The sequence below is a fragment of the Bos grunniens genome, chromosome 6 (genome assembly GCF_055505025.1).
Source record: "Bos grunniens cultivar Pamir isolate PY7600 chromosome 6, Bosgru_T2T1.0, whole genome shotgun sequence".
Taxonomy (NCBI): domain Eukaryota; kingdom Metazoa; phylum Chordata; class Mammalia; order Artiodactyla; family Bovidae; genus Bos; species Bos grunniens.
In genome coordinates, this window is record NC_141170.1 from 105,470,717 (window position 1) to 105,495,568 (window position 24,852).

Consider the following 24,852-nt stretch of genomic DNA (forward strand, 5'->3'; position numbering starts at 1 on the left):
CCATATCCTAATCCCTCCCCTCCAGCTTACAGGATTGCTAGATGCCTAGTGAATGCCAAGAAGGTAACAGAGGTCCAAAGAAACACATCGCTCACTGCTGCTTTTACAGCAACTTGCTTCTAGCCAGTGAATGGGTTAGACTTCCTATATATGTAGATAAGACTACATAGTGTCAACACAATGCTTGGCATGTAGCAGTTAACATTAGATTGCTTTAATAACAGCTATTATTTATTCAGTGCAAATTATATGATAGACACTGTTAAAATGCTTTAAATATTTACACCTTATAGTACAGATGCTATTTTTTACACTCATTTTACAAAAATAGGAAGTGAGGTACATAATAAGTATGTAATTTGCCTAAGATCATGAAGTAAATAAATGGCAGATTCAGAATTCAAAACTAAGTAGTCTAAATTCTGGTGTTCCCATTCACAAAAACTACATTATGTGACTATGTAAAACCTACTGTATCAGGCAAGAATGGGACTGGGTTCTTTACATAAAATATTTATCAGTCTCATAATCCTGAAAAGTTGTTATTACCATCACAATTTACAGGTTAGAAATCCAGTATTTACTTCTTTAGGATTACTTATATGCTGTTTATCAATTGCAAAATAAATTCCCCCATTGTTTTCCTAAATTAGAATTACTACTTGAGGGATTTGCAATGTAAAAGGTATTGAGAAGGTCCAAATTCTTGTAAGTGGTAGATTACTTCAAAGGATTACACTTCAAAAAAAGAGGAGAGATTAGATGTTTTGTGATAATTTAGTACAGAATTACATACATATCTTCACACATACATTAGTGTGCTGTTTTTTAGATTTATGTATAAAATTCGGTGTTATCACTAAAATATGAGCTGTTCTTACTAAGTACGATGAGACGTTTTTGGTCCTTTTCTTTTGGAACAAGCAGGATCTCTCGAATCCCTAAATGGTTCACAGATTTAAAAATTTAAGAATCACGAGCCCAAGAGGCTTTTAAGAAACCGTCCAGTTCAGACAACCAAAAGATGCTCACATTTCATTTGCCAACGTTCTAATTATCACTATCTTGGGTAACCAGATGACAATGAAGAAGAGACCCTTTGTCAGTCCTAAAAATAAACAGCAAAACCATCCCGGGTTCTCACACGGATACCGGAACTGCACAGCAGGAGTTGGGGGAAGGTGGTAAAGACGAAGCACGAATTATTTACAAGCTGCTGGGGCAAGCCGTGAACCAACCTTGTCTCCACACAGCTTCCTTACCGGACCCCGTCTGGCGGAGCAAACTCCTTCGCCCGTCGCATCAAAATCAGTGACAGCACCTGGAGCTCAAAACTCCAGCCTATCTACCCTCACTCCCCAGAAACTCCCGAGTAGAAACAGCTCTTTTAACTTGCTCATTGCACAACACCCACTTTCGAACTTCTCCCGCGAAAAGTCGTGACATCATCAATTCGCGACCGCACCGGATCAAACCCCACTATTTAGCCCGCCCACCACGGCTCCGGACCTGAACGGCCGTTTTCAAACTGCCAATCAAATTCCTCTTTGGCTGCGAGCCTCTGTGGCGACTGCGTTCTCCGATGTCCCGCCCCCACGCTGAGCGAGCCTACGCCTGTGACGTAAATGACGGTCGCACAGCCTCTGGGCCCATCTTTTCCAAGGCGTTCGGAAGAAGTGTCGCTCATGTGACGCTAAAATAACCACGACTATAAGGTTCGGGGGACGCGAAGACCTGAAGAACGCAGTCTCTGGCCCTGTGTTTTGGGAATTGGACAGAGTAAGTTCTAAGTGGACTCTAGGGTAGCCCAGGTTGGGTGAGGTCTCAATTACTCTCAGTGTTTTTCTATGCAGTCCTTTCTGTCGTCTCTGGTCCTTCTCATCCCGCCCCCTCCCACCCACCCATCAGTTCGATTGCCCTAGTGTCCTAGTTCTCTGTGCGCACGCGCAAGAGTTCTCCGGCAGCCCTTGCAGTTCCAGTTTTCTAGTGATTGGGGGCGCCTGTCGTCCGGTTTTGAAAGGTTGGGGCAGTCCCGCGTTTGACGTCTTCCGCGAGGAAGGATGGGTACCTAAAGGGGCAGTAGGTAAAAGGGGAATTGCTTTTCTTCGCAGATTCGAGTTTTGGTGGCCAACAGATAGCGAATGTGGACTTGTATTTTAAAATTAAGTCAAAAAATAAAATTAAGTCATTTCCTTTTTCAGAACTTTTGTCTCTATCAGAGAGCTGAAAATCCAGTTATGGAAGGAAGAAAAAATACAGTGTATTATTGAGTGCGTTAATAGACATACCTAAAGGGAAACAGATGAGGCGATTGTTTAGGGAAAATGTGCTAGCAGAAAGCTAGAAAGAGTAAGATGCCGTTTAACCTGGGCCTTGAAAACTGAGTAAGAGTTGATAAGACAAGGAAGACGAGAAGACTCATTTAAAGCAGAGGCAGAGACAAGAAAGTGGGCACTGCTGGATAGTCAGCTGTGACTAGAACTATAGTTCTTAACCTTTTTGACACACCATTTCCTTTTAAAATGTGATTTAAAAGATATGAATGAGCCTCCCAGGAAAATGCATATACATGTCTAAACATTTTCTATAACCTTTTAAAGAAAAATTGTGAAAGAGGTTAAAATGGCCAAAATAAAAGGTGTCTGGCTTACTTTTCCAGCTTACCTCTGCTTTTCATTGTCACTGAGCTATGTTACAATTATGTAAGTTATAATTGAAATAAGTCAGAGTTATTGCCCTGATTAGTGTTACATCTGTTAACAAGTTCATTTCAATATTTTTGCTTGCTTGTATTTATGCTTGTCTAGTTTTTGAGTTCACCTTTGAACTGGTTTTTAGGACTTAATTAGTTCCCTGGTTAATTACTTAAATAAAATGATTGACATGTGTTCATTTTATAAATGTAGAAAAGTCATGATTTCACCTTTTCTTTAAAATTTACCTTTGAAAATTTCTTGGGATTCACAATAATTTTTGAAATCCACCCTAAATTCCATGGATTTCAGGTTAAGAATTTCTGAGCCAGGATGTTGAGAATGGACTTGTGGACACAGTGGGGGTGGGGAGGGAGAGAGTGAATGAATGGAGAAAGTAGCATGGTAAAATGGATAGCTGGTGAGAAGTTGCTGTATGACATAGGGAGCCCAGTCTGGTGCTCTGTGATGACCTAGAGGAGTGGGATGGAGAAAGGGGAGGGAGGCTCAAGAATGAGGGGATATATGTATATTTATGACTGATGGTGGCGCTACTGTTAAAAAAATCTTGCCTCCCATTGCAGGTGGTGTAAGATGCAATGTTAGATCCCTGAGTCAGGAAGATCCCCTGGAGGAGGGCATGGCCACCCTCTCCAGTATTCTTGCCTGGAGAATTCCTTGGACAGAGAGGAGCCTGGATGGCTGCAGTCCATAGGATCACAAAGACTCAGACACTGCTGAAGCGACTTAGCACGAACACACAAATGGCTGATTCGCTTTGTTGTACAGCAGAAACCAACACAACGTTGTAAAAAAATTTTTTAACAATTTAAAAAAAGGATTTCTGAGTCAAAACATAGACTACATGGTAAGAGGTTGCAAGAGGTTCTACTAAAACGTAAACAGGGTAAGAGTTAAACATACCTGAGCTTACTTACCTAGCTAGCTTTAGCCAGGTCACTTAACCTTTGAGCCTTTGTAAAAAGAAGTTAAGAGAAACAACCTAGAGGGATTATGAGGATTTAAAACAAGGTGTGTAAAGTAACTGGTGTTACACAGTAACTGTTATTCTTTGTTTAAAGCCTATGAAACTAGTTGATTCATTTAATTTTTTAAAAATACATGTTGTGTTACCAAAAGATGCTAAAGAATTATTATTGTTGAAAGTTTTAACATCAGAGTCACAAAATTAGACCTGTGTTTAGACAAGTTACACAGCTTCTGTAACTGGTGCAGCCAGTTACAGTTCTGGACTGCAGCCCACCAGGCTCCTCCGTCCATGGGATTTTCCAGGCAAGAGTACTGGAGTGGGTTGCCATTGCCTTCTCCAATTATGTCAGTATAAATTTTATTCTACTTTGTAGATCGTAGAAAGTTGAGTTAACTTGCCCAAAATTCATACAGCTAGTAAATAGCTCGACTGGTTAACTAAGTAGAATATGTCATCCTTAAATAAAATGAGGGTGGTGAGAACAGCAGAACAGACATTGCTAAGAAAGATAACAACTTTGATTTGGAATGTTTGGAATGACCTATTTGTTATCATAGGACATTGAGAAAGTAAACTATGACTATCATGTAACTTCCTGATCTTCTGAAACCAATTTGTAGGTAGGGAAGAGAACTTGTACCATAGCTTATTTCCTGTTTAATCCATATCCGTACTCAAAAATGAAGATATATTTGATTCTCTACAGATTTTTAAGATTAAAAATTGCAGATGAGTGTTATTCACATGGGGCAAGATTTTCTGAACTTAATTCTCCAGGCCACCAAAAAAAAAAAAAAAATGTATATATATATATATGAGAGGAAGGAAGGAGAGTATCAGGGCTGAGAAGAGAATGCTGGGAAAAGTCTGATTTCTTGGAGATTTGTGGCTTTCTGTGTTTATGTAGTTCTGTCCACCATCTCCTTAGATGGTGGCTTTGACTATGAAAACAAATGGAGAAGTGGTAATCTGCCCTTTATAGATTTTTCAGAAGAGTTAATAGTGAATTCTGTAGTGACAATCATAGCCTACATTTGTATTTTGTTCATAATTCTACCCCCTTACAAAATAACTTGAAATGCTCAATACTTGACAGTTTATTAGATACTGTTAGTTATGTTACTTAACTATTCAATAAATGCCAAGGTTGTGATCAAGCTGAAGTCTCTGCCTTCGTAGTGTTTATATTATAATGAAGCAGGTAGGCAATAAAATTATAATTCCAGGTAGGAATAAGAGGATATAAGTATAGAAAGTGGTGAGTGAGGGAGAGAGTAGGGTTATGGTTGGCAGGGAAGGGATATTTTAGATTTGGTGAAAGAGAAAGCCTCTTTGAAAAAGTGACATTTGCAGAGGCCTGGGTGAACAAGGAAGTAATCCCTGCAGGTGTGACAGGAAAGCTGGGGAACAGCAGGACAAAAAGCCGTGAAGTGAGAATGCATTAGACTGTTCAAGGAATGGAACCATGGTGTGTTGAGGTTGTAATGAGCACCCTGAAAGAAGTTGCAAGTGATGAAGTTAGAGTGAAATCCCTAGGCCAGATCTAATAGGACCTATAGGCCACAATAAGGATTTTTTATTTTATTCTGACTGGGATAAGAAACCTTTGGAGGATTTTGTTCAAGAAATTGACATTTTACTTATATATTTAAATGATCATTCTGGCTGCTGTCTGGAGAATTGATAATGGAAGAGGAGTAGAAGCGAGTAAATGTGAGGATGTGTTTGAACTGCAGGCAAGACACCCGTGATAGCTTGGAACAGGTGGTTGTGATGGAAGAAATGAGAATTCATATGAATTTTGAAAAGCTAGAGCCAACAGAAATGCTGATAAATTGGCTGTGGGGTGTGAGGGAGGAATTAAGAAGGATTTCAGTGTTTTTGCCCTCTCAGCAATTTTTACTGGTATTTTCTGAGATGGGAAAAACTAGGCAAAAAACATGGTTTACTAAAATTTGAGAGTTCAATTTAAGCTTGAGATATGCTTCAGATAAATAAGTGAAGAGGTCAGGTGGGTATTTGCCTGTTGGAATGGGGAGATAATGGGATAAGTCGGGAGTGGGGCAGATAGGTTTGTTAAACATCAACATATAGAGCCATGGAGCTTAAAGCCAGAGACCCTCTGAAAGGGCATCTGTGTAGATCAGGGAGCCCAGGACTAAATGCAGTCCTGAGCATCATGGAAAGGTAGAGCAGACAGAGTCGGAGGGTCCGGAGAAGGAAAAGGAAATGGAGAAGACAACTCCTGGAAGCCAAATGAAGAAAATGTTTTCAGCGAGGGCGTTAGCAACTGCAAATGCTCCTGAGAGGTCTGGTAGACAGTGGAGACCCTAGTATTCAGTTTCATTAGAATGATGGAAAGGAAAGCCTGACAGGATGGGTTGAAGTGAGAGTGAGGTGAGAAATAAATGGTTATGCAGCACCTGATTGTTTTTCTAATGGTTAATTTTGGTATGTACTTCCATTTTATGAGTTAGGCTAGCATCATCTAAATAACTTACTTATGTTTTAGAAATTAGTGCTTACCCGACCAACAGAAGCCTGTTTTAAAAATGCCAAAATACTCTTCCTTTGATGAGAATGCACATTGAGTTGGCGGTTTGAAGTGAAATGCATTAATGGCTTCGTACCCTCCTCCTGGATGTCACTTTGAAACAAAATCTGTTTCTATCTGCAGCATCACTGCTGCACTTTCAGATTATAGCTGACAGACTCAGGAGACACAAATAGGCTTTAATCTAATAACTGTTTACTGAGCTTTAAAGGATATAAGACAGAAGATAAGCGTAGGGGCAGAATCTTCATCTCTTCTGGATATGTAGTCCCAGTCTTCCCCAAATACAGCAATTAACCCAAATCCACTGCTTTCCCGTACCCTTATCTAAGACTAGTATGGTGTTTTGGTCACCTTGATACCCAAAAGCTTTAGCCCACCAATCTATTGTCATGCTGGTCACAGCCTCAAGGCCTGCATACCAACCAGCAGCATCTCCCACCCCAGTGCACCAGAGAAGACAGAGGAAACTTCCCATTTGTCTTAGTATCACCCCAGGCCTCCTGTTAGGTCTTTGCTAACTCATTTTTAGTGTGTGTGTAAGTTTAGTGTATCAACTAAGATGACACCATCCAACAGATTTTTGAATTACTGTATACCAGGAAATGGGAATGTACCGGTGAGCAAAACAAAGATATAACATCATTTTTACATTCTAGCATAAACAGTAAGGTTTTAAAAAGGGCAATAGAAAAGAGGGCAAAGAGATAGTTGTCTGTCTAGAACTTAGCAGTCTTGATTATAAGAGATCTCACTGACAATTCAGCAAGCAAAGAACAGTTTTAAAAATCAAGTGTTTTTCTCTCTTTGGAGGTTGTGAAATGAACACTTCAGTCTGTCATTCCTTATTTATACTCGAATGTATGAAAAAACGCTGTTAACATAGGAGATAAACAGGCAAAATGAAAGTTTCCACAGCTAATAGTGAAAATATCCGAAGTTTGTTCTCTGGTAGAGATATTTGAGCCCATTTCCCTTCAGATAAAGGCTAAATTAAGTATTTTTTATGTCACTAATACTTAAAATATTTACCTTTTCTTCCTATTTGACAGAAATGGAAGCTGAAAGTGGAAATAAAGAAAAGGCAATGGAAGAAAGCATAGAAAAGAAAAAAGAAGTAGAAAAAAAGAAACGGTCTAGAGTTAAACAGGTGCTTGCAGATATTGTGAAGCAAGTGGACTTCTGGTTTGGAGATGCAAATCTCCACAAGGATAGATTTCTTCGAGAGCAGATAGAAAAATCTAGAGATGGATGTAAGTTTCCTTCAGTGTATTATACAAGTTGTAAGAGCTGTATCTACTTCTAATCTATATATGCTGCATATAATGTACAATATCCACTGTGTATAAAACATTAAACAGTTAAAAATGTTTTTGAAACTTTTTTAAATTTATGTTTTCATTAGATGTTGATATATCACTTCTTGTGTCATTCAACAAAATGAAAAAATTGACCACTGATGGAAAGTTAATAGCCAGAGCACTAAAAAGTTCTGCTGTTGTAGAGGTAAGAATTGTTACATATATTATGTGTCACATGATACTGTTAATTAATACTGACTTTATGTACTGTTTTAAAGCTGGATTTAGAAGGCACCAGAATCAGGAGGAAAAAGCCACTGGGTGAAAGGCCAAAGGATGAGGATGAGCGGACAGTGTATGTGGTAAGCAGTTTTTCTGGAAAAGCTCAGAACTGTTGTCACCCAACAGAAACATTGTAGTAGTAGTGAATTTAAGTAAAGCTTTATTTTCAGTTAAGGTTTTTAACAATTTATTATTACTATTTTATCATAGGAATTACTTCCCAAAAATGTTAACCACAGCTGGATTGAGAGAGTCTTCGGGAAATGTGGCAATGTTGTTTATATAAGTATACCACATTATAAATCTACTGGGGACCCAAAGGGATTTGCCTTCGTGGAATTTGAAACAAAAGAACAAGCTGCAAAAGCTATTGAGGTAGGTCCACAACCTAAAAGAAAGAGAAAGAAAATTACTAAGTGTCTTAAACAGTAACAAAATTTTGCTTATTTCATTTCAGTTTCTTAATAACCCGCCAGAGGAAGCACCAAGAAAACCTGGTATATTTCCCAAGACCGTGAAAAACAAGCCCATTCCTGCGCTCAGTGTAACTGGTGAGTTATTATTAAATACTTTATTTACACGTAGATGAAGTAAAATAAGTAAATAAAATAACATTGTTACAGAAGAAAAGAAAAAGAAAAAAAAGAAGAAAGGCCGAACAAAGAAAGACGACAATATCCAGACCAAGGAGTCAAATATGGACGCGAGCAAGGAAAGTGTCTGTAAGAAAAGATCAAGGACCACATCTGAGAGCTCTGAAGTAGAGGTTACTGAACCCCAAAAGCAACCCACAAAGAAAAAGAAAAAACGAGAAAAAACTGAAGTATCCAGCTTACCTTTAGTCAAAGCAGGGAAGAGGAAAAGAAGCGGCTCTGAAGATGCAGACTGCCTCACTCCCAAAGTGAAAGTTAAGAAAGTGTCACAGAAAGACGTTAAAAAAGAAGCTCCAGAAGTTTGTAAAGAAAACAAAGGTATTTCTGACTTTATGTTTAGGATTAGATAAGGAGGGGTTTCTTCTTAACTCATGTCTTTATTTCTGTTAATTTAGAATTAGAAGTCTCTACGGAAGAGGAAAAGGATACTGGAGATATAAAAGACGGATCCCTACTGAAAGCAAAAAGAAAGCATAAGAAAAAACATAAAGAGAGGCATAAAATGGGAGAAGAGGTTATTCCATTACGAGTACTATCAAAGTAAGTCACCGGTACAAATTATATTGTTGGCAAATGACACACTCCATCACCATTGCTAAAGTGCAATTCCAATTTGAATTGAACAGAGTTGCATATTAGCAACAGTAATGGCCTGAAGCCATGATCTGCACAGAAGTTGCACAATGTTGAGGTTTAAAAAGGAACCACCGCACTAAAACATGGAAGCACTTATTTTTTTATGAAGTCACAGCAAGTGCCTCCATGTTAAAGTAGAGGGTATTCCTTAATAGCTTTAAAAATACATCTTGAATATGCCAAAGACCAGCAGTGTAAGTAAGTACTCTTTGCATTTTCTTGAAGATAAAATGAAAAAAGAAGACTTACCATCACTAAAACATGGAAGCACTTACTTTTTTAGCTATAAAGCAAGTACATCCACGTTTAAGTGGTGGGGAGCCCAGTCTTGGGAAAAATCGTGAATTTTCTTTAACCTGAAAAGTACATTTAGAAAATAGTCTGGGAACAGAATAAATGCCTGACAAACTTACATTAAGCAAAATGGTAACAATGATATAAAATGATAAAAAAAATGATATAACAATGATAAAAAATGATATAACAATGATAAAAAATGGTAACAATGTCATCGTTAAAAGGACTACTTACTTTTTATCTTTTATTTGAAATTAAGCAATGCTACATTTCCATTACTTTCAGAGCTTCATTAATAGCCAGTTTCAACAGTTTGTTCTGTAAAATACCAGATCGTAAATCCTTTTAAAGTATTGACTTGGAGACACCTCCACTGAAACATGGAAGCACTTACTTTTGCTTTACACAGCAGGTACCCCCATGTTAAAGCAGAGGGGATCCCCTTTTAGCTTCGATAAATTATAAAAGTTGCCATCTTGTATCCAGGGGCATAATTTGGATTCACTTCTACTAAAACATGGAAGCACTTACTATTTCAAAAGTCACAGAAAGTACTACCATGTTAAAGTTAAAGGGAGTCCATCTTCTCAAGAGGTGGAAGATAAGTAGAAGAAAGAAAACGGCATACCTTTTACAAGAGTTTCTTTCTTAACTTTCCTGGATTACAGTTTCCAAAGATTCCAGTTTTCCTCTTGGAGGGTTAAAAGGCATGGACTTTGGGTACTTCTATTTATACTATTCTTAACTCCTGAATTCCTTTTCCCTTTTTATCTCAGAGAATCATTACAAGAGCCCTTTGTTATTCTAATGTATCAGCTCTCAGGGAATGTATGGTCCTGGGTGGGTCTGGATTTTTTTTTTTTTTTTTTTTGAAGTATACAGATGTCAATGTTAACAGCTAAAACCATTACCACAGATATTCTCCTCTTTAAAAAAAAAAAAAAATCCCCTATCTGCTTGTTTGATGGCACAGATTAGGGTAACAATGAGTGCTCCTGCAGAGCCAGGAGAGGCATTGTGTTTCTATCTGGAGGAGCTCTAGCTGTTTGAAGAAACCTCTACACGTTAAATGTATGTAAATAAATAAATTGCTTCCATGGGGTGTTTTTTTTCTTCTTAGAAATTCCTTTGACTCCTGTAAATACTGAGGAATGTTACCTTTCAAATTGGAAGCAGTTTAACAAATCTTAAAATTTTAATTTTTCACCCAGAGTTAACTGACTTTTCTAGTAAATGTTACTAGTTAGTTAACTCAGTGCTTTTATTTTTGTCACTCACATATTTGAAAAATACTAAAGAATTGAATCAGCAAATATAAAACATTTAATCTGAATGTTGGGACGGAGGGAACTCCCCTTTTCTTGTTTGCCAGATAGACTTAGAACTCAGGAGATAATTTAACTGTGTTTAAAGAAAGTTTGGGAGAAGGAGTAGTTAAAAGTCACTGAATGTCTATATTTTGAGACTTACTTTTTATTTAATGATCTGTTGTCACTGTTTAAAAGTACAATTATTTTCACTACAGAACAGAATGGTTGGATTTGAAGAAAGAGTATTTAGCACTGCAAAAAGCCAGCATGGCTTCTTTAAAAAAAACAATATCCCAAATAAAATCACAATCAGAAATGGAAACAAATGGAGTACCTACTAATTCCGGAATGAAAAATGAAAAAAGTAAGCATCAATATGATAGTTTTTGTAGCATTATATTGTACTTATGCTAAAACGCACTGAGTTATTGTAAGATAAATTTTAGTTTTTGAAACTCAATTATATAGTGGTTGTTATTAGAGCAATTACTGATTTCTCAAGTGTCCAGATATGATTTATCCTTAACCTAAAAATATTTGAAGGGCTCATTTTAAACTGAATCTTTTTTAATCACGTAAATTTTCTCTATACAGTTTTCATTAGTAATCAAAATTAGTGATGAGTGCCTAGTCTGTAGTTCATCACATTTGTAGAAACAAAGATGATCTTTGATATTTATATTTTAAATTCCCATAAGTTGAAAATATAAATTTCCACATTTGAATTGTAATGGTATACCTATGCCTGTTTATTTCTTTATGAGTAAAACAATTTATTGGTTCAGTGAAAGGGGACATTTTTAAGATTTTTAACGTGTTGTTCTAAGGGTAGAAGTTTGCATTTACAATAATAAGAGTTTCTGTATTTTACTTTATGGTAATCTGTAATAAATAGTATAACTTACAACATAATGGCCTTATGAGTAAGTTTAAATTACTTAAATAAAGCTGGGAGACCATTATTGATACTCTAGAGCAGGCCTATAAGCGTTAAATTATTAAAGTAAGAGGTATTTTCCTGGTCTTTTTCTTTTTGCATCAGCAGCAAACAGTGAAGAGTGTGGTCCTCAGGAGAAAGTTAATTCAGCAGGACCGCAGTTTGTGAGTGGTGTGATTGTGAAGATCGTTAGCACCGAGCCTTTACCTGGCAGGAAACAAGTCAGGGTAATGCTTTTGAATCCCCATGATAGTTGTTTCTCTTTCTTCTTAAAAACCCCCATGTGAAAGTGTTTTGAATATGGAAAATGAGGCAAATCAAATTAGGATTTGTTCTCTTGTGGTAAACTGCTCATTGGGTTGATTCCATAATAACCCTTTAAGTCTGACTTGAAGCAAATTCTGATACCTGAAATTCCTCACTGAATCAAATTTATAGTGAATTTAGTTTAATCCTTTTATAGGAAAACAGCAATTTGTGCTATTTTTATTGGTGGCCCAATGATTGTGTATAGGAAACAGATGAAACCCTACTGTAGTTATTATAGCAAAAGAGGAGATTAAGTAAAATGCTTTCCCAATATTCGTTTTCTCAGGGGACCTTTTCTGTTTTTCAGAAAAATCCACAGAAACTAGATTTTGGGGCAATACTTAGGGATAAAACTTTCATAAAGATTGAACTAACACTAAAGTTGGTTTGTGATTGTTTCTAAAATAAAACTGTAACTATTTGCTGTTGTCTTATTTGGAGCAAACTAGAGAATTTGTGATTTGTTTTCATTAGAGCTTTTAGTTTTCAATAGATTCCTGAAAGATTTTGTGACTTAAAAAAAAAATCAGAACTATTTTGAAATAAAAGGGATAGTGTGCATATTTTTCACTTACCGTAGACTTAGTTTATTTTTGTCTGTTAATGAATCCTCTTGAGAATTGAAATTTTCTCCTGAAAAAAATGCAGGGTTGTTGTTTTTGGCAAGAAGAGCCTTTAAAAATTTTATTCCAAAAAATTTTTTTGGTATTTTCAGTCCACATCGATTATTTTAAAATTTTTGAAACAATTACAGGAAAGTGTAAAGTATTTTGAAAATCTCCAAAAATTTATAGTTTACACTTTAAATTCCTATCCCTGCTGTTCTTGTCTTTTTTCACTTTATAGAGTTTATCCTCTACAGCATTTTGTACTAGCATGGCAATATTTGTTATTCACATACTCTTTTTAGGTGGAGTACCCTATTTACTTTTAAATTTTGTCATCCGTTTAAGTGAAACACTTTCTTTTTAAACTATGTAATGTGTTCTGTAACTAGCAAGTATATTTATAAATACGCTGAGGTCAGCACCATGTGGTATGTTGTTTTGGTTTTCCATAGACTGTTACCAGTCAACATTTTTTAACTTCTGTTACCATTAAAGTTGCTCATTGTAACCATCCGTAAGCACTGTTTATCTGAAACCCTATTCCTTAAAATCCTGTAGCTGTCACTAAGACGTAAATCTAGACTCTCACTATAGTATTGATTAGGAATTTGGTCAATCCCAAATTGATATACTAGCTTGAACTTCAAAATTTGGTAGCAAAATAGGCTTTGCAATAAGAAGGATTAAAACATTGAAGTGTAAATGCTGCTGTGGTTAGTCAGATGGCCCAAGTTTTAAAAGAAAAATTACTCAAAGTTTGTTATTTTGAATAACTGGAATAGGTTTAATTATATTTATCAGAGAGATTTTATTATCTAAATGGTAATTATGTCAATTACAAATTCATTTTTGATCACCAAAATCATAAAATAAGTGCATTAAGCAAGTTATTAATTACTTACATTTTGCTGGAACAAAAACTGAGCTATGATTCTTACTGCTGTCTCTGAGTTTCCCATGTGATTGCCAGGTTAATTTGTCATTCTAAGAAGGGTTTTAAATCTGGAGATTAGCCTGACATTATAATGGATATTTAGTAAATATATCAGTTACAAAACTCTCATTACTACCAATAAACACATTCAAATTTCATCACTTAATACCTTATATTTCCTTCTTTGTGTTTAAAAACTCATTAACTAGATAGAGAAATGGGAAGAATTGGCAAGTATATTTCTCTCCAGTTTTCAGTTTTTAAATTGAATTTGCCTATAAAGTGTCTATTTTGTGATAGGCAGTGTTTTAACTGTTGGGATAAATTAAGACTTAGTACCTGGCTTGTATTAATATATAAGCATGGATTTTTACTACTTATTTTTTATTATTAACTAAGGCACTTTTCTTATGAAGTAACCTTTCCAGGTATTGCTGAGTTCTTTCTGTAATTCAGAATTTTAAAATTCAACATCAAAATGTAATCTAGGGAATTCTCTGGTGGTCCAGTAGTTAGGATTCCAAGCTCTCACTGTGAAAGACTTGGGTTCAGTCCCTGGTTGGGGAACTAAGATCCCACGAGCCAAGAGGCGTGGCCAAATAAATATTTCTTTTAATAAATAATCTAAATTAGTTGCACCTTGAAATTTTGGGTTTAAACTGAAGGAGTTGAGGTAGGTAGGGCTTTTTTTTTTTTTTTCTTTTCAGTTGGGAACCTTCAGTTACTTTAGCTTTATGAATGGAAGTTGATGAATTAAGAATTAGTGTAACATTCCTGCATAATTACCTTGCTTACACTGTAGAACCTGCTGTGAAAAAAAAAAAATGACTTGGGAATGCAGGAATCTTGTTAATTTGCCTTCACAGCAGGCCTTATAGGTAAAACTTCTCATTGCTACGTGACTCGAAGAGGTTGCTTAGATGTTTTATCAGAGTAAAAACTCTGGCCCTATCTGTATTCCCATAGACAACTTGAGAACCAAGCTTCTTTCTGTGCTCCTTGAAACATTTTTCACAAGTGGTTATAAAAAGTTTGCATATATTTTAAGTCCTAAGTGATTTTATACAGGTAAGTGGAAACACAACTTCTTCCTTAATGCCATTTCAGTTTTGTTTTTTATTTTACTCTTTACACCCAGACATGGAACCCTTCTTCTAAATTTGAGTGTTAGAGGAAAGTGTCTGTACATTCTGTATTATAGATCTTTTTTGCCTTATGCCATATTCCCATCTAGCATGATTTTAAAGATACTGTTGAATGAAAGAAAGTTGTTAGAGTTGATGTTAAATTGGTACTCAACTTTGTCCAAGTCTATTTCTAAGAGCATTTGTTTTTTTGTTTTTGTTTGAGGTCTTTTTTTAGGTGGTGGTTTGGTTTTTGGTTTGGGGTCTGTTTTGGGCATCTTATTAGCTTATGGGATCTTAGCTCCCAGACCAGAAGTTGAACCTGTACCCTTGGAAGTGCGAGTGAAGAGTCCTAACCACTAGACTGCCAAGGAATTCTCCATTTGTATATATCTTGGAAGCTAACTGAAATGAAATAGTTACTCCTCATTTGAAATGATACATGGCTCAATTTTACAATAGGTCCTATACTGGAATAATTTTAGAATTATAATGAAATGTTTTTATTATTTATTTTAAGCCCTTCTAAATTCTAATGCAGGATACTTTGGCAGCAATCTCAGAAGTTGTTTATGTTGATTTGCTGGAAGGAGATACAGAATGCCATGCTAGATTTAAAACTCCTGAGGATGCTCAAGCAGTAGTAACTGCACATTCGGAAATTAAAAAGAAACACTGCTGGCAACTAGAGATTCTTTCTGGTAAAACTTTATAGAACCTTCTCTTTTGTTTTTTAACAATGCTTATTTTGGGGTGATTGTTTTATAATTTCCGAGTTTGGCAGATGAAAAACTAGGGGGAGGTTTCTCTACACTAATATACGTAAAAGGCATTAAATAACTCGGACAACTGTTCCGGTTCTACTGAAAATACAAAGCTGTGGATGTGTTTCTTCATCTGTATCCTTCTGTTCAGTGATAAGCATGTTTGTGTGTGTTTGTTTTCTTAAAGGTGATCATGAACAGAGGTATTGGCAGAAGATTTTGGTAGATAGGCAGGCCAAACTTAACCAACCTCGTGAAAAGAAAAGAGGCACTGAGAAGGTAATCAGTTCATACTTTGTAATTTCAGTTTCTGGCTGTTTTCTTTCATAACTTGGTGGTAAATGATTATTTAAAGATTGTCTTAATGGTAAAAAGCACAGTGTGTATTTAGAGTGTAGTTTTTAAAGATATGAGTCTCCACAGATAAGATTCAGAAACTATGCATATTATTCCCAATAGTGATGGTAAGCTTTATTCCTTTTTCTCTAGAATAGCTGACAAGGGAAATAAACAAGCTTAAATTAGTTCATTAAATAGTTTATAGAAAAAAAAAAATAATTTAAAGCAAGTCTCTTAATAATTTTACTTTAAATGACACTTAAGAATTTATCATATGTTTATTATTGATAGTAAGCTGTTTATTCTTTTTAAAAATGTTATACGTGTAAAAGTACATCTTAAAGTACTTAGAGCAAAATAGGGCACAAAATAATTAATATTATCAATTTCTAATTGTATACTGTAAAAATCAATAAAATCCAAAAAGATGTATGTGCATTATTTTATGAAAGATCATACTTCCTGTGTTCTGGGTTTGTTAATTGTTCCTATGTATAAAATTCTTTTTTTTTTTTTTTAATTGGAAAATCAAGTTTTTTTCATTAGTCTTGCATCTCCTAGGATTCATTGGAATTTAAAATGACTTGGGAGGAGGTTTTCTACTGATCTTTGTTAATTCTCTTTCCATGAATGCAGACTGAATTTGTTGAGATAGAGAGGCCTCCTTCCTCTTTAAGGACTCTTTCAGGTCTATGAGGTGTTAATTTCAAAGCCTACTTAAGCTTTGATTAACTTAAATGTTAAAATCATTAATCCAGAACTCACAATTGAAATCACTTTGTTAAGTAATATTTCTCCTTCTAATTGGTGTAAAATATCATTTGAATTGTGTGTATTTTTAAAACTAGAAAAAAGCAGTTTTGTTTTTAAGAAAGACTCCATCTGTATAAATTAAATTTGAGACAAGGAAATAAACATTGACAGAGAATTTTATAAATTGGGTTGAAACCAGTGAGTAGTTCTATCATTGAATTGAAGAGTTCTCATGTATTGATTAACAGGATCAGGCTTTTATCATTAGCATGATTTGTATGGTGAGCAGTCATCTGAAAGTATAGAATTGTAACTAAAGCAATGAAAGTACTAGTTTGCTCATTTCATAAAATGAAAAAAGGTTCCACACAACCTAGCTTCTCAGAGGAGAGGAGGTTATTAGTTTACTACTTTGTTAATTCATTTAATTAACATTTTTGGTATTGGTTTGTGTAAGAACTGAGTGTCTAGCCATGAGTAACAAGGTCTCCTTCTTTCATGAGGCTTAGAGTTAATATAGGTCAGATGATGACCAGTGCTGTGCAGAAAACTCAAAAGTATAATGGGGTACATCAGATGAGGTTCCTTGGAAAGTTCTCTACAAAGGTGACCGTAGAGCAGACTTTAGGGAAGTGAGCAGACAAGCCAGGAGAATTTAGGTGCTCCACTTTACTCTCTGAGGCAACTGAGAGTACAGAGGTCTTGAAGGGAGATTATCAGACTAGGAGGCCAGTGTAGCTGGGGTACAGGAAGCAAGCAAGCATATTAGTAATAGAAAATAAGTGTTTAGAAAAAATTAACAGCCAAAAGTATAGTGTAAATACCTCACTGACATGCCATTTTACTGTTTCCACAGTAGTATACTTGAGTGAAAGAAAAATACTTATATAGAAAATCCTGGTTCTTCTTTTTCACTTTATGGAGGAGAGGGCTACTGGGGACACTTTTCTAAGTTCTGTTCAGTTTGTATAGAATTAAAAGACAAGTGATAAAGAAATACTTTGTTTTCTATGTATGATATTTTGACATATAAAAATCAAGTGCAGATAAATTAAGACCTGTAACAAAAGATCAGTAAGATGAAGGAAAGACATGCCCTAAGGGGTCTCATTCATTCTACCTCAATCAAATTTTTCTAGTGTACCCTATCACGTTGAGCATTTTAGTAAAATTAGATAACAGGTATTGGAGACACAGTGAGGCTTTTCTCATTTTTCTTTAGCTTGTAGAGCACATTTGAATTTTTTGTTGTTTTCATCAAAATCATCTTTGCTTTATAAAGTACTGACAGGTCAGCTATTAAACAGATAAAGATAGAATTCATAAAATTTGCAAAAAGTATATGGTTGTGAGTTTTAAACACTTAAATTTTGACTCCACTGATCAGTTTGCGTTTAGTTTAATCTGAAAGTGACTTCCTAAAAATTTACCACAATAAAAAAAATGAAAAATAAATAATGGTGACTTCCTGCTGATGACCACTTATCACCAGTTTAAAAAAACTATTTTAATGAATAGTAATTAGAATCTATGTTTATAAGAGAATAAGATTTTCATTTCCTCCAAAGCTAAATATGCTACTTTAGTTTTTCTATCAAGAAAGCTTTTGGGCATTTTTAAATGGTCTTCTTCATTCTGCATAATTTCATTTGCCTTCTTTAAAATTTTTGATTATTTATGTAAGGGTGTAATAATAAGTACTTTTAATAGCAGATCCTTATTTAGAATATTTCTCAAATTTCTAAGCAAAGTGTCTTAATACTCAAACCCAAAGGGATATGATGAAACAAAGATTGGTCCTCAACCCTCCTAAAATGTCAAAAAAAATTTTTTACTTTTATATTGGCACATTGGTGATTAACAGTGTTGTATTAGTTTCAGGTGTATAGCAGAGTGATTCAGTTACTACGTATATACATGTGTTCTTTTTCAGATCCTTTTCCCATTTAGGTTATTACAGAATACTGAGGAGCATTCCCTATACTGAATAGTAGGTCCATGTTGGTGGAATTATGGTTATTTATTAATTAATTAATAACCAAATTATTGGTTATTTTTAATTGAAAAAATTTTGGTAGTCTAGAACTAAAATGCAAGGATCTTAGATAATTCAAAAATTTAATATCTACTATATTTAATAAGCTCTAATTTAGTAGTTCTCTCTGTAACTGATTTGACCTGAGCTTAATTATCTCATTTGTTTTCCTCTTCCCCTTTTTAAAAAATTTTATTCAAGGTAATAGTTGTGAGATTTTTCTAGTCATAATTATCTTTCTGTTTTTAGGTATCCAGTTCCTTCTAATTTCTGATTTTTTTCTCTGTAGTTAATCACCAAAGCTGAAAAGATTAGACTCGAAAAGACTCAACAAGCAAGTCAACACATAAGATTTTCTGAATATGACTGAAAAAAATTTTTTGTGTACCTCTTCAGATTTCACTGGATACTAGAGCTATTCTTAGGAATATCTTTTTTTTATGGTGATAATGCATAATGTTTTTCTAAAACCTACATTTAATTAAATACTTGTTCTTTGACTTGTAAATACTTTTCCTGGACACAGTTACATTGTTTACCACAGTTTTTCTGTAAACGTTGCATTTGTTGAAATTATATGACACAAATAAACCTGGTGATTTAGAAAATAAATGTGTTTGAAATTATCATTAAGTTTGATGTTTTTATATTACGAAAACAACATATATGCAAAAATAATACTATCTAAATAAATAGCTTGGGGGAAATGTTTAACAGAGAATGCTCATTGTGCTTTTTATTTTGTAACTTGCTTTTTCCATTTGAAATATCTTAGATATCCTTTCATGTTGATTTATACAGAGACATGTGTGTGGTATTTCATTCTGTTTATTGTACTTTGCCTGTCCGAGCTTCCATTGAACTGACTATATGAACTGTTTGCAATTTAAATGTTTTAAACATACTAAGTTTGTTTTCATAAATGAAGTAAACATTTTATTTTGATTAGACAAAATAAAATGTACCAGATGCTGTAAACACAGAAAAAAATATCTTCTGGGAACCAGCCTTTGGTATAATTGAAGTGTATCATTTTATTCAGGAAAATCACAGAAGGGAGTGTTGAAGGCCTTCCTAGAACTGAATGTCCAGGGATGTACATGACTGGCATCTTAATCTCTCATCAGGATATCAGGAAAGTACTCTGGATAACCTTGGGATTCATTTCCTTGGTCTACAGACCCATTTCTAGTCCCATCAGCTTTGTCCAGCAGTGGGGGATTAACTTGGATATCCCTTGGATGCATTGTGGGAGGCAAAGAATCAAGAATCTGTTCACTCCTATGGGCCAGAGATTTAAGTAAATTGGCTGCATCAGGTTGGGGTAGCAGCAGCTTACTACCAAAAATAGGCATGCTGGCAGGTTGCCACTGACTCACTAGTTTTTCTCTTCCCACGAAGAAAAGCTAGCATACACACTCATGAAGAAAAAGAATGATCAGTAAATTGTTGCTAAACCCTCTTATAAGGATTATGACTACATATGCTCCGGTTGATCTAGAATAATCAATAGTAGGAGTATGTCTCAAGAATTCAGTTAATTTCAAGGAGGGCTGTCATAGGTGACTTTGGAGAGGTTATCAAGTAAACTTTCAGAAATTCTCCCCTTGGCAGCCTTTAAAACAAGATAGAAAGAAAGTCAAGTCACTCAGTCCGTGTCCAACTCTTTGCGACCCCCATAGACTGTAGTCTACCAGGCTTCTCCATCCACGGGATTTTCCAGGCAAGTGTACTGGAGTGGGTTGCCATTTCCTTCTCCAGAGGATCTTCCCTACCCAGGGATCAAACCTGGCTCTCCCACATTGTAGGCAGACACTTTACCGTCTGAGCCACCAGGAAAGCCTAATTAAGACACTATTGTAGCACTTGGGAGGCATTAGTGAAGTAAATCAAAGATCCCTCTCTCATGGTGCTTATATTCCAGCAGTAGATAGAGACGATAAATAAAAATAAGTAAAAATTACACAATGTTAGATAAGTCCTAGGGACAAACAGAAAAAGATGGAGGGGGAGAAAATTTCATTCATTCATTCTTGCATTTATTCTTCAGTTCACTTAACTAAAGGAATACTTATTCGACCCCGGCTTCCCTGGTGGCTCAGATGGTAAAGCATCTGCCTACAGTGCAGGAGACGGAAGATTCCCTGGAGAAAGAAATAGCAACCCACTCCAGTATGCTTGCCTGGAAAATCCCATGAACTGAGGAGCCTGGTAGGCTACAGTCCATGGGATCGCAAAGAGTTGGACATGACTGAGCGACTAACATTAACACTAACTAACATATCAGACACTCACACTGTAGATTTGAGAGACATGAAGAAAAGGTAAGGTGCCCTGCTTTTAGGGAATTTACAGCCTTGAGGGAAACTGGCAAGTCAACAATATAAACTGGCAGTACAATATAAGTAACAGGACAATTAGTCTAGATGATACGGGATAGGTTCCTGAAAGCAGAGTCCTAATTCTGCATGATCTTCCAAGATATATAACCTTTGATCCTTCAGGTAAGTATATTCCCTTCTTTATCCAACACTTAGCACATAGTAGCTGATTAATAAATGTGAGTTGAATATGTGCTGCAGGATGTTCCCCAGGATCAGAGATTGATTTAGTTGCATAAAAGATATTTTCTCTTTCAAGTCGCTGATTCTCGGTGTTCATGTTCCTTTTTTTTCAAGTGTGCTACACGCCTATCTGTGCGTGTCAGTGGGGTTTGCTTCCCTTAACTGCAGTACTGATTTAAGCACCTTGCAGTAGCTCCGTATCACTTTCACAAAGAAAACCGTATTGGCTGTTGTCATCGGTAGGTTGTTTGCTGTGTTACCTCAGTGAAGCAGGTGCCAGTGGTATCACCACTTTAAAAATGAAGAAGCTGAAGCACTTGCCAAAGGTCGTAATAGATAGCTAGTCTAGGACTTAAACGCAGTTTCTCTTATTCTGAAGATCACACATTTAATGATTAGGATACCTCCCTTTCTCCCAACCTCTTGCCAACTTCTTTTCTTCCTTCCTTATTTCCTTTTTAACCAGTGCTTTGCATCCCGTAGTAGAGATGTACTGCAATTTAACTGTGCTTCTACTGGACTTGTAGTTGTCTGCTCTGTTTTACTACTGAAAGCAATGCTGCAATGAACATTGTATCCCCCACCTTTGTTGACATGTGTATGTCTTCATGATGGATTTCTGGAATAAAGATTGCTGGGAGAAATCTATTTTATATAACGTGACTGAAATAGTCCCAAAATGCTGTATAGACTTTCACTGCCAGCAACAGTTATTGTGTTCTCAAAAATATCTTCTCCCATTCAATCTCTTGCCTTTCGATTTGGTTTATGGCACTTTTATTTTATAGATATTTTATATTTTTACAGAGCTATATCTTTGTTTTCTTTTTTTTCTTGGCCCCACCACATGGCTTGTGGGATCCCTGACCAGGGATCGAACATGGCCTCATGGCAACGAAAGCAGAGTCAACCACTGGCCCCTCAGGGAATTCCTAGAGCCTTATCTTTTAATCTGCTGTTAACAGAACTTGATTTCTCCTTCTGAAACCTGTGAGTCCTGTCTGTACTTCATTTCTTGATTTTGATACCCAGAAGATAGAGTTGTAAGCAGAAATCTTTCTTGAGTTAGCATGAGTTGAGTCTGTTCTTCACAGCCAATCACAACCTTAAATAAATATCTTCAAAAAAAAGCAATACTATTCTTTAAAAAATAAATTATACTTTTAGGTTCATGAATTTATTAGGCAGTAGTAATTTCTCAGAAACTCAGCAGACTTCCTATCTGATTTTAGAGAATTCCACATGCTAATAACCACATCCTTGGTTTGTGTTTTTTAAGACATACTTCTGTGCTATCTTGGTTCCTTACCTCTCTCTGGATTTAAGAGAGCTTCTGTGGCAAAGTTATACTATTCATTTAAAAATTTTTCCCCTGAATTTCCTTATTTTTTTAAGCGTTTTTAAAAATTGAAGTACAGTTAATTTACAATGTTGTGTTAGTTTCAGGTATATAGCAAAGTGATATATGTATATATATTTTCCAGATCCCTTTCCATTATAAGTTATTAACAAGATACTGAATACAGTTCACTATGCTATATGGGTAGGTCCTTGTTTTTAAATCACACATTTTAAAAAATGCCTCAGAAAGTTCATAATAGAGAAAAGCAACTGGAATGAAAAGCTAGGAAAGAGTTACACTAAGAAAGAGTCAACATTGTCACTTGTACTTAGTCCACACTTGTCTGTTGACCTTCTTAATGTTACTACACCAACAAGGCTGCCTTATTCCTAGAGAGGCACAAGTCTTACACTGATGGCAGTATTTGCATAGGTTACAATGTGAATGGTGTTCTTGGATTTGTGCAGTGCACAATCTGCCCACTGTTCATGGCAGCCCAGTGCACAAGAATGTTCAGCTTTTTATACTTTGTATTTGAGAATATTCTTCCACTGTTGAAGGAAACAAAACGAAAACTGAACATTCTTTTAAGTCATCACAGATAGGTCTGAGGTAATCCAAAGCAAGAGTCAGGATTTGTAATATAGACCATATCATCATCTAAGTAGAGACTTCAGGGTCAGGAATTAAGAATCTCTAAATGTGGTCCGTCTTCCTGAGATTTGCAACGACTAAAGGACACTGTTAGTTTTTCATGATTCTGTTCTGTAGCAGTACTTAAAGCTTCACTCCACTCCAAAGGTATGGAATATAATTTATGTTAGCAGAAGTTTTTAGATTTGTCTTGACTAAACAGGGCTTGGTCTTAAGAAAAGTGTTTTATTTTTTAATACTATAAACCAACGAGGAAAGACTCACCAATAGAAAAGTGAGTAAGGACTAGCAAGTATTAATATAAATGGCAGAGGAACCAGAGATCAAATTACCAACATCTGTTGGATCATCGAAAAAGCAAGAGAGTTCCACAAAAACAATTGACTACGCCAAAGCCTTTGTGTAGATCGCAACAAACTGGAAAATTCTTAAAAGAGATGGGAATACCAGACCACCTGACCTGCCTCCTAAGAAATCTGTATGCATGTCAAGATTAAGAAGCAACAGTTAGAACTGGACATGGAACAACAGACTGGTTCCAAATTGGGAAAGGAGTACATCAAGGCTGTATATTGTCACCCTGCTTATTTAACTTATATGCAGAGTATATCATGAGAAATGCCAGGCTGAATGAAGCACAAGCTAAAATCAACATTGCTGGGGGAAATATCAATAATCTCAGATATGCAGATAACACCACCCTTATGGCAGAAAGTGAAGAACTAAAGAGCCTCTTAATGAAAGTGAAAGAGAAGAGTGAAAAAGTTGGCTTAAAACTCAACATTCAGACAACTAAGATCATGTCATCCTGGCCCATCACTTCATGGGAAATAGATGGGGAAACAATGGAAACAGTGGCAGACTTTATTTTTGGGGGCTCCAAAATCATTGCAGATGATGACTGCAACCATGAAATTAAAAGACGCTTGCTCCTTGGAAGAAAATCTATGACCAACCTAGGCAGCATATTAAAAGGCAGACATTACTTTGCCAACAAAGGTCCATCTAGTGAATGGTTTTCCCAGTAGTCATGCATGGATGTGAGAGTTGGACTAGAAAGAAAGCTAAGCACCGAAGAATTGATGCTTTTGAACTGTGGTGGTAGAGAAGACTCTTAAGAGTCTTTTGGACAGCAAGGAGATCCTACCAGTCAATCTAAAGGAAATCAGTCCTGAATATTCATTGGAAGGACTGATGCTAAAGCTGAAACTCCAGTACTTTGGCCATCCAATGCAAAAACTGACTGATTGGAGAAGACCCTGATGCTGGGAAAGATTGAAGACAGGAGGAGAAGGGGGTGACAAAGGATGAGATTGTTGGATGGCATCACAGACTCAGTGGACATGAGTTTGGGAAGGCTCTGGGAGTTGATGATGGGCAGGGAGGCCTGGCATGCTGCCATCCATGGGGTCGTAAAAGAGTCGGACACAACTGAGCGACTGAACTGAACGAAATATAAATGGCCAATAAACTTAATGAACAGACCCATAAATTCATTAGTAATCTAGAAAATGAAAATAAAGTGTTCTGCCCTTTTATGGATTGATTAGATTGACAAAAAAGATTAGTATTACCCAGTGTGGTCAGGGATAGGGTTAAAGGGGTAATATGCTGTATTGTGAATTGATAGAACTTTATCACCATGCAACTGGAATCTACAGTAGTATACACAATAATAATTATACCGATGAGCAGTTATTTGAAAGAATGACAATACCAATATCAGCATGCTTATATCCCTGCAATAGACATAGCTTATGGCCAGGCAAAGA

At 35.9% G+C, this 24,852-nt stretch overlaps 2 protein-coding genes across 23 annotated transcripts in view; one reads left to right on the plus strand and one right to left on the minus strand.

The window, feature by feature from the left end:
• Window positions 1-1,512, minus strand: part of ZGRF1 (zinc finger GRF-type containing 1) — a 55,896-nt gene extending 54,384 nt beyond the window's left edge. For 11 of the 12 annotated variants that reach the window (XM_086407113.1, XM_086407118.1, XM_086407117.1 and 8 more), the window contains exon 1: window positions 1,239-1,512. The gene's annotated coding sequence lies outside the window, so the exon portion shown is untranslated. The remainder of the gene's footprint in view (window positions 1-1,238) is intronic. The other variant, XM_086407120.1, reaches the window with a different exon arrangement.
• A 192-nt stretch (window positions 1,513-1,704) lies between these two features.
• Window positions 1,705-19,132, plus strand: LARP7 (La ribonucleoprotein 7, transcriptional regulator). Of its 11 annotated transcripts, none has more exons than XM_086407124.1 (14): window positions 1,705-1,779; window positions 3,278-3,600; window positions 7,291-7,491; window positions 7,644-7,744; window positions 7,818-7,901; window positions 8,032-8,196; window positions 8,279-8,372; window positions 8,445-8,792; window positions 8,870-9,014; window positions 10,933-11,081; window positions 11,760-11,881; window positions 15,171-15,330; window positions 15,581-15,672; window positions 18,810-19,132. In XM_086407124.1, the coding sequence occupies exons 3-14, from the start codon at window positions 7,293-7,295 to the stop codon at window positions 18,888-18,890; spliced, it is 1,740 nt and encodes a 579-aa protein (XP_086263250.1). In that variant the 5' UTR covers window positions 1,705-1,779; window positions 3,278-3,600; window positions 7,291-7,292; the 3' UTR covers window positions 18,891-19,132. The 11 variants fall into 11 exon arrangements, with proteins under 11 accessions (XP_086263250.1, XP_086263255.1, XP_086263257.1 ...); XM_086407129.1 differs by having other exon boundaries at window positions 11,763-11,881; XM_086407131.1 differs by having other exon boundaries at window positions 8,448-8,792.
• The last annotated feature ends 5,720 nt before the right edge of the window (window positions 19,133-24,852 follow it).

What these genes read in the sequence shown, in the direction of transcription:
- LARP7 (XM_086407126.1), top strand. Translation starts at nt 7,293, where the DNA reads ATGGAAGCTGAAAGTGGAAATAAAGAAAAGGCAATGGAAGAAAGCATA. An exon ending in AGAAAAATCTAGAGATGGAT is followed by an intron (nt 7,492 to 7,643) that starts GTAAGTTTCCTT and finishes TGTTTTCATTAG; the next exon opens with ATGTTGATATATCACTTCTT. An exon ending in AAAGTTCTGCTGTTGTAGAG is followed by an intron (nt 7,745 to 7,817) that starts GTAAGAATTGTT and finishes ACTGTTTTAAAG; the next exon opens with CTGGATTTAGAAGGCACCAG.